Source organism: Rhopalosiphum padi, chromosome 3 (assembly GCF_020882245.1).
Source record: "Rhopalosiphum padi isolate XX-2018 chromosome 3, ASM2088224v1, whole genome shotgun sequence".
In the NCBI taxonomy this organism is placed as follows: Eukaryota; Metazoa; Arthropoda; class Insecta; order Hemiptera; family Aphididae; genus Rhopalosiphum; species Rhopalosiphum padi.
Genome location: NC_083599.1, coordinates 43,746,220 through 43,756,373, shown reverse-complemented (window position 1 = coordinate 43,756,373; position 10,154 = coordinate 43,746,220). Strand labels below are relative to the sequence as shown.

Genomic DNA, 10,154 nt, shown 5'->3' with positions numbered 1-10,154 from the left:
CTATTTTTTATCATTAAAATGTATAAGTTTTTACTTTTTAATCTGCATATTGAGTTATAACTTATAAGAAAGGCTCGGGACTTAAGCATTTGCTAATTTTTATGGATTGACTTAAAATGTAGCAGAGTGCTATGGAAGTGTATGTCATGTTAAAACACATTCAATTATGAAATCTGAAAGTGCTTTTTTCAACGATTATTTTAAAAAATATGTTTATTTCCAGTTTTTCTACTTTTTATGGTTTTTTCAGAAAATCTATAAGCAATAAAGCAAAATGTCTCGAAAGTGAAGTTTGATTTTTTAGTTAGAAAACTTTTCCTAATCATTTTGTTTCAATATTAAAAATCTTTAATTATATTATTTTTAGCACAGTTACAAATTATGTCTAGTTTTCTACTTTATCGTGTAAAAAGAAAGTTTTTTTTTTATTAAATATTTTTGCTCAAATTTAAGTTTTTTAAATGCTTATTTGAGTGCTTGTAATGATGTTTTTTAAATGCTTTTTTAAGCACTTATTTCAAAGATTTTAAGTGCTATAAGTCCCGAGCCCTGCTTATAAGTATTTAAAGTTTAAATGAGCCAAAACACAGAGTAATGAGGTCAAATATTGGTCCACTACTCTGCTCATCAAAACTTTAAATACTTATAAAGTTATAAGTTATAACTCATAAACTACTTCTCCAAAATTTAATTTTTATATATAAAAGTGTAATATTCTACTTTAGAATAAGGAATTAAAAATACATTTTGTCATTAACAAAGTAAAAAACTTATTATTGTTAAAGAACAATGAAAATGATAAAATATATAATTGTTATTTGAGAATTTGTAATTTGGCTTAAAACTTTTAAAAATATTCTCAAAAAGGTTTTTTGAAAATATTTTTCTGAAATAATGAATGTTTTAAGATATGATATATTTCAGCAGAATATAATTAAAAAAAGATACTGCGATAAGCCGATAAAGCATATAATATTCTTATAATGGACATAGTAATAATATAGACGGTGCAAAATGTTGTTTTGACAAAGGTACAATTAAGACTAGCAATGACATTTGTCACAGATATTTTATTCAAAAAAATTAAACTAAGTTAAATCTTATATATTTTTCAAAATGTATTTATTATTTAATTAATAAAATAAAATTGTTATCAATATGCTTTTATAGCTAATATTTTGTCAAATGAAAAACACATCCTTCGCCCAACTACCAACTAGATATATCTGATTTAACAAAAAATAATAATCACAACAATATAATATACTTTTGGTAATTAGTAATTAAATAGATATTTATCAACATTAAATACAACTGAAACCAAGGCTGTAGATATTAGAATAACATTAGTATGTTGAAAAACAATATTCTATTCATGACAACTTGACACATAATCTATAAAATATCTTTAATAAGTCATTAAAAAAATAATATTCATTATTATAGATATTTAATATTTACATAACTTAGTTTAATTTTTTTTTTGCTGTTAGTGTATTTTTATCTATTGGTATAAATATATAATAAAATCATAAATCCTAATTCTTAATCTTGAATAGAAATTAACTCAATGGTGAATAGATGATCATTTTATCAAAACGATTTTCATTATAATGTATTATCCTTGGCTTAATATTATGTTGGTAGTTTCACACCAAGTATTAAATATTAATTTAAAGCATTTCGATTTATAAATTTTCAATGGAAATCATGCATAAATATCGATAACTCTTTATTTTAATGTGAATGCTTTTAAATTTTCAACTCTACTTACTATCACTAACCTCAGTTTCATACAGCGAGTAATGATATTATTTAACTTATACAAGTTTAAAATTCTGTATGGATTACATCAACATTTAATAACTATAAAAATTCTTAATTTGTAATACGGATAAAAAATTTTTATTTTGTAAAAAAATGTCTTATCTACGTTCAATTATATATATAAATATTTAAAAAGACATAGTTCATATCTAAATATGTTGTATAGTATAATTGTTTATAGCTCTTATGACGATAAGCGTTTAATTAAAAAACATAATGTTCAATAAATGAAAAAATACTATGCGAAATCGTAATCAATTTATAACAATAAAAAAATTAACAATTACGAAGAATTAATTAATATTAATCATAATAATAATAATAATAATACTATATAAAAAAAAACACGGGAATAACAGAAATAGTATGCATCTACCCAAAAATAAATAATATACTAAATAGGGAAATGTTTCAAAATAAGATTTAATTATAATATAAATATTTATTTTTCATAGTCAGCATGTAATACAAATTGAAGACATGTTTTATGTAAAACTAAAATAAGTTTTCATTTATATAAATTACTAGATAGATAGTTAATTTATTAAGAGTATGTCTTATATATTTTTGAATTTTTCATAACAATATTAAAATAACACTGCTTTTATTAAGTCTAAAAATAAATTAATTTTTATACAAAAATAGAATAAGCACATATTTATTTATAAATTTAAAACAATAAATTTTAATCTCATGTTAATTACTTTGCTGGTGCAAATCATATAAAAGTTTACTTTTAAGTTATACAATAAAAATATGTCAATACTAGTTACAATACTGGAATGTTTCTTTCACTTAATAGTATTTTTTTTTTTAATTTAGGAATATTTTTTTAAATTTATTTATGATAAGTGATCTTAAATTAGTTTTAGTTTAACAAGTTTGATATCACATAAATTAGTTGCTCTTAATTTCTTTAGCTGTAGTAATACATATAAATTAGTTTTGGGAATTAGTAGAAACAAATTACTATAAAATTATTACATTTTCACCATATTATAAACATTAACAAATAATATGTAACAAAATTATTAATCAGAATTAAATAGCTGCGGGTTGAACATAGTTAGCTGGTAGCATACCAGATTCACCGGTTCTTTGTACAACACCTGTCATCCAACCATCATCTATAGCGGCACAATTGACAATTAAATCTCCATCAGTAAATGAAACTTCATCCAAATCTTGAGCTTCATAATCATACATAGCTCGGTAAACTCTCTATAAATAAAATATATATATTCAATTATTGTTGTAAAAGTATCGGTTAAAAAAATTATAAATACACACCCCGAGGTTATAGTTTTGACTTTCAGAATTATTAGTATACTTAACACCACCATATGATGGTTGTTTTTTAATAGGATCATAGTCAGCTATTGAACCAATGTGATTGTTGTATGCATTGTTAACTGTAAATTATCATATTTTATTGTTTTTTTATTATTATTTTTTTTTTTAAGTTACTACATTTTATATTTTTATAATATTATCATAAAAGTAATACATTATTAATAATACAGTAATACATATCATGGTACATGATAATATTTTATAAATATAATATAATGTAAGATGTTGAATAATATATTATTTTTAAATTTTATATTTATTACAACTTACTTAAATCTCCACTATCAGATGAATAAATTAAAGTAGAAGATTGACGATTTAAACATGCAGGAATTTTAGTTGAAGAGTCTTCTACTCTAGTATGGTGCTGTGTATTTTCAACTTTCTGAGGCGCATATCTAGTGTTTCCACTATTATAACTCTGCTGTACTTTATTTTGTTTAATAGTATTACTATGATCAATATCTTGAATTGTTTTGTTCGCAATAACATTTTTTTCTATTTAATTTGAATAAATAATAGTGTTATAATTTAAATTAACTAAATAACTTATATTTTATTTTATTACTTAATGATTCATTATTATTTGCTGCATTATTCCCATTTGATAAATGTCTACGCTGTTCCATCTCCGCTTTTTTCAGAAAATCTCCATGATACTCGGCATTACTAAATAAAAATAAAATTATTAGAATGATTAAGATTAACTAAATTCATAACTTTAACTACCTACATTACCTTATGTTTTTTGAATTAGCTTTTATTCTCAATGTTTCTGGGTCATCTGCAACTTGTGTTAGTTTTCCTTTAGTCTTTTCAAACTCAGCATGATATTGGGCCTATACATACAATATACAATTTATAAATAATTTAGTCTTTTTAAATATTTTATTATAAATAAAATGAACACTTCTATATGCATTATTATATAAATAGAAATCAAGCAATTCTACAAACTCAAAAAAAAAAATAGACACGTATTTAACCATTCAAATACAAATAAATTAAGAGGACGTTATACCCGCATGTTTTGTCTCTGTCTTACTAATGTAGATCATAGCAAATTTTCGTTCAGCAGAACACATTTTGTGATGTTAGCTTTAATATTAGAGTAAATTTACTTATTATCAAATTTAAAGGCAAGAATATTATCTAGGGCAGGGGTCACCAATTAATATTTTTGAAGGGCCACATAAGGAATCTAAAAATTTTTTGCGGGCCATCAAGATCCAAGTACATATTTACATTATTTAAAAACCAATAGTATTTAATAAAAATAATAATTTACAATCATAACACATAATTTTGTTGTAATATGTGTTATTTATTCTTTGTCTGCGGGCCAGATAAAATTTGTTGGTGGACCGCCATTTAGTGACCCATGATCTAGGGCATCTCATAGGCATTGATATCTTAATTTTAAGGTGAATTATGGTTATGTAAAATATTAAAACTAAAACGCTCATAACTCGCTTAAAAATTAAAATACCAATAAAAGCTTATGAGATGCCCTAGATAACATTATTACCTTTAAGTATGATAATAGGTAAATGTACTCTAATATTAAAGCTAACATCACAAAATGTGTTCTGCTGAACGAAAATTTGCTATGATCTAGATTAGTAAGACAGAGACAACACATGCGGGTATAACGTCCTCTTCATAAGAATACAAATCATATTTATTATAACTAAATTAAATAATTAAGTAATATTATTAGATAATTATTTTTTATAATACTCAATTTAAATAAAACATATCAATATGTTACTTGAACTACATTATTTTTTGTAGACAATTAATTTTAAATTACTTACAGCAATTTATCTATCCATAAAGATGGCATGAAATATTTGTTTTCATAAAATAATGATTGATCATTTATTTTTCCAATAACTCAAATTAAAAGTCTTTTATGTTTAAATATACTTAGTACTTACATTTGATTGTAATCTTGTATTTTCAGCAATTCTTTTTAACTCCGGAGTTTCAGCTACAGTTGTATGTTTTGCTTTTGGAATATGACTAAAATATGTTTTGCAATTTATTAATTAGTAATATGGAAAAAAGACATTAGACATAAAGTCAATAGTAATGGATACAAGCATAGTAGGATTATTCTCCTATACCTTGTAAGTCAATTTTCAAAAATAAAATCTGATAAATCTTTAATTTTAATACTGTAGTAGTTTTTAAATAATGTTTATTTTAACAAGTAGGTACTTTTACATTTGATTCAAATTTAAGAGTTATGTAAGAGCCAGTAGGTACTAAATATTAATGATAAATTTGAATAAATATAAATAAATTTAATGTATTATTTACCAACTTATAATTATCAATGAAACAGCATTAAATGGAATTTTTTTTTCAAGCAAGGCAAAAATAAACCCATATCTTTGTATTGAACATTATTATATCTTCGATCATAGTTCAAAAAATTGTCCCCCTCTCTTGAATCACTTTTAAATCTGCTACTAGCAGTCAACATAATAAAATTATAAAAAACTATTATAAATTATAATTCTTAAACTCCTTTTGCAATAAATGATTTCACAATATATTTTTTTTTTTTTAATTCACACTAATCTAATTTCAAAGATGTTAATAAAGAATTGTGTGGGGACACTGAAGAATATATTTTGTTCTAAATTTAAAATATTTAGTTATAAAATCATTTATTTTGTAATTATTAAATTTTAAGTTTATTTTTTTTTTGTTTTGGTTGTTAATTTTTAGTGTTTGAATATAATAAAACATTTAATCATGTTTGCTTTTTAATTTATTTGTCTTATATAACAATAAGATATTTACATATTGTTATATACTTATATAATAAATATTATGTTTATTTAGTTCAATGATTAAACAGTTTTAACTAAACTAAATATTCACTATGTAATACTTATAAAACAATATGAATAAAAATTATAAAAACATATTATGCAAGAAATAAATAACCCATAAATAAAATTGATAGGTAATATTATATTACTGTTATTAAGATAAGTGTGAATAAAGACAATGGAGCATAATATGATATCTTTATGACTAAAAAAATAACAGTCTTTAGTTGTAGCTATTATTTATACAATTACAAACATAGTTGTTACTATGTCATGTGGTTATATACCTTTAGTTGTTTTTATTTCAATTCTTATTATAAAAGGTAAAAAATTGGTTTATTAAAACCACAGATGGAGAAATATTAAGTAAGTTTTAAATTAAAAAACCTATAAAACGTAATATATGAATACATTTTAATCATTTAAGGTTCATTTTTTTCAAAAATCTTCTACTTTTTATGATTAGAGTTTTTTTTTAACAATAAACAATAGTTAATCATTAATTTAAAAGTTTTTATCAACTAGTGTTCATATTCAATGGTGAAAAACTTTAATTAACTTAGTTTAATGAACAGTATTTTTTGCAATTCTATACTTCAATAGCATCAAAAAACATATTTTTTACTATGAATAACAGTCCTAAATAGTAAAAAAATGAATTTTAAATATTTTGTACATTTTAAGAAGATATCATATCCGCATGTGTTGTCTCTGTCTTACGAATGTAAGGCATAGCAAATTAGAATTCAGCAGATTCAATTTTATGCTGTTAGCATTAATACTAGTCAATTTACCTATTATCAAACTTAATAATAATAATATTATCTAGGGCATCTCATAGGCTTTGATTTATATCTTAATTTTTAAGTGAGTTATACTTATGTAAAATATTAAAACTTTAAAATACTCGTAACTCGCTTAAAAATTAAAATATCAATATAAGCCTATGAGATGACCTAGATAATATTATTACCTTTAAGTTAATAATAGATAAATTGACTCTAATATTAAAGCTAACAGCATAAAATTGGATCTGTTAAACTCAAATTTACTATGCCCTACATTCTTAAGACAGAAACAACACATGCGGGTATGATGTCCTCTTAAACAAAAAATGTTACTAAAAATTAAATTTTCAGAATACATAAGTAAACGCATTTATCAAAAATGTATTATTGTATCAATACAATATACATAAATATATATTACACAAGCTCACACATTATTCCAAACCTAACACATATCTATTTAGTGTATCAATCATTTACAACTACTAAAATGAGAGTACTAATTAATCACATTTTTTTTTTATATCAAACTCTTATATTAATTTGCCTATACAAATACACTTAGTATACTCGTGGAATAAGAACATACCTAGGTGGCGGACTAAAACAGGTTCACCATGCGCAGGTTGTCGCTAATTGGCTAACAAAAACAAAAAGCAATTGATATATATAGCCCAACTAAGACAAGATTGTGGTAGGGAATCGGTTCGTCACCTGCGCGACGAGGTATGTCCTTATTCAGCGACGAGTATAGTCCCTTACATGTACCCAGTTAAACTGATAATAATTTAATATTAAAATGTATAATTAATATATTGTACATATTTAATCTTATTTATATAAATAAAACAATCAATAATAACAACATTAAATAAAGAACTTAATGTTAAGCAATTTAGTTAATCATTATATTTTACAAATTAATAAAACTATTTAAATATTTATAAATTTAACATGATATTGTTTTAACTTTTAATTATTTGTTTTAAACATTATAAATATTTTAAAATCAAAGTAATTTGCTTTGTTGAACAATTTTTTTTTCAAATTCTTTTAAAACTACACTTTTAGTTATAATTTTAATGAGAAATGACATATCAAGTCCAATTGACAGTTTTGTACAAAGAATTTAGGTCTTAACATCAAAAATTAAGAATAAGTTTAAAATATAAGTATAACCATAACATACTTATACTATATTAAAGTTTTTAAAATGTGTTAAATTAGTGATTCGCATCAACCTAGGTATTAAATAAAATTAATTTTATGCAATTTATATTATTATATTAAAATATTAATATTATAGACTTTTAACTGGACCTTCAGTGTTAGGTTCATTCAATAATTTTTTTACTCTGTATATATGTAATGTTATTTTGTTATGCATAATGTAATATTATTTTATTGCTTAAAACACTTTTTTATTACAGATAAAATAAAAACAAATTAATATAGTATACATAAAGACTCGCTGGTGTTATCTCTCATGAAAAATATCAATAATTAAATATAACTAATTTTAATATTAATTGTCTACCTAATTGGACTATAAACTTTATCTAATTTTGTTTAATTGTTTTATAGTCCTTTTGAACTATCTATAGTTTTATGATAATCTAATATTATGTTTTATGATAATCTATTATATTAATTATTTCAATATTTTATTGTAACTCTACCTTAGTTAGCAGTCTATAAATAAGGAGGTTTATGATAATTTAGAAAAAAAAGCATTAAGTACTTACGCTTCACAGTATGGCTCTTTATTGAATCCCTTGTAATTTCTCATGTTTAATGTCATGCCACAGGACTGGCATTTGAAACATTGTTTATGCCAAGCCTATAAATAAAATTAAAATTAAAAAATTAAAATCAAAAATATCTTCTAAGTCTGCACACTAATGTGTATACAAGACTTTGTGGAAGAACAAAAAGTAGTGGGTTGTTGAGTATGAAACAAATGTACCTTATCGAGACATTTTAGCTCTTCAATAGGATAAACGATTTTCTCGCATCTGGCACACTTTTTGTTCATCTTCAAACCGTCGTCAAAATTATGACACAACAACACAGTGGCACACTTTAAAGACGATATTATAATAATCGTAGGTGTAGTAGATAGAAGATGAATATATGAACATACACTGCCACTATTGTAACGGCGTAAGACCACAAAACTGGATTGATTCAATTTTCTCGTTTTCAAAATCGTACAGCATACAGCACCTGCACAGTGAACGAAAATGGTATTAAAAAGAAAAATTAAATACATAAATATACATGTGTAAGTAAAACACGTCAAACGCGAAAGACGAAATTGGGTCCCAAGCAAAATCAGTAAGATAGGATAATTTACTCACCAAACGAAAAATTCGAAACGAAATGTTCGATTCTTTTATGTGCGACAAACACCGCTTTTTGATTTCGTTTGCTCTGCGCCCGATTACAACTGTTGAATCGAGAGCGGAATACCTATTACCTACACGGCAATAATAATAATAATAATAATAATAATAATAATAATAATATTGATAATGGAACGGTTCGCCTACAGCGTCTGTACAATAGCGATGGACCAATATCGTTGTTATTATTATAGATATAGTTGAATAACGATGATAATAATATTAATAAAATAAATACGATTTTCCCTTTCACTTCTCTCTTACGCGCTGTGCCCGATGATCTCATCCGAGCAAACGTCTGGGGAAGGGAGGGTGGTGGCGGTGACTACAGCGGCGGAGTCGGCGGCGACACATTATTGTGTACACATCAAAATGATCAAATAGCAAATACCTAAGCACGGGCCGCCGCCCGCCGCCGCCCGCCGACGCCCTACAACCGCAATGTAGCCGCAGTCAGTACGGGGCCGGTGCGACCAAGGTATGCTCGTTGTCGTATAGAAACGCGACCCGATTGGTGAGATTGGCGGCGGCGACCGAGGAGAAACGGTGTCGACCGAATCGTTTGAAACAAAATAATAATAATATGCCCACCGCCTGGACCCGATTTGTCTATAGAATAATAAATTATGTTATGTACCTACTCCGCGTATAATCCACTGCCCACCGAGTCCCCCCGACGAAAACGTCAAACATTTTTATGTCAATTTATCAATGACATCCTATTCTTAAGCGGTCACATTATGTATTAATAAGTAGGGCATAGATGTTGTTGCATTTGCAGCTTTTCCATTGTTCGAATTTGATGCTAAGTAGGTTTTATATTCGTTTCACGCAAATACGAATTAAAATTTCATTTAGTGTAATTTAGGGCATGTTTTCAATTTTATTGTAATTTTGTTTGTTATTAATAACCTGAATATAATATTTATATTTGA

The 10,154-nt window shown here is 24.8% G+C and overlaps 1 protein-coding gene across 1 annotated transcript; it reads right to left on the bottom strand.

Moving 5' to 3' along the window:
• Positions 1-1,050: 1,050 nt before the first annotated feature.
• LOC132926632 (LIM and SH3 domain protein Lasp) lies at positions 1,051-9,606 on the bottom strand. Its single transcript, XM_060991006.1, has 10 exons — positions 9,367-9,606; positions 9,175-9,293; positions 8,781-9,040; positions 8,560-8,654; positions 5,121-5,205; positions 3,919-4,019; positions 3,749-3,849; positions 3,451-3,678; positions 3,118-3,239; positions 1,051-3,048 (listed from the first exon to the last, which is right to left on the bottom strand). Exons 3-10 carry the CDS (start codon positions 8,847-8,849, stop codon positions 2,869-2,871), a joined length of 981 nt encoding a protein of 326 aa, XP_060846989.1. The 5' UTR covers positions 8,850-9,040; positions 9,175-9,293; positions 9,367-9,606; the 3' UTR covers positions 1,051-2,868.
• Between the last annotated feature and the right edge of the window lie 548 nt (positions 9,607-10,154).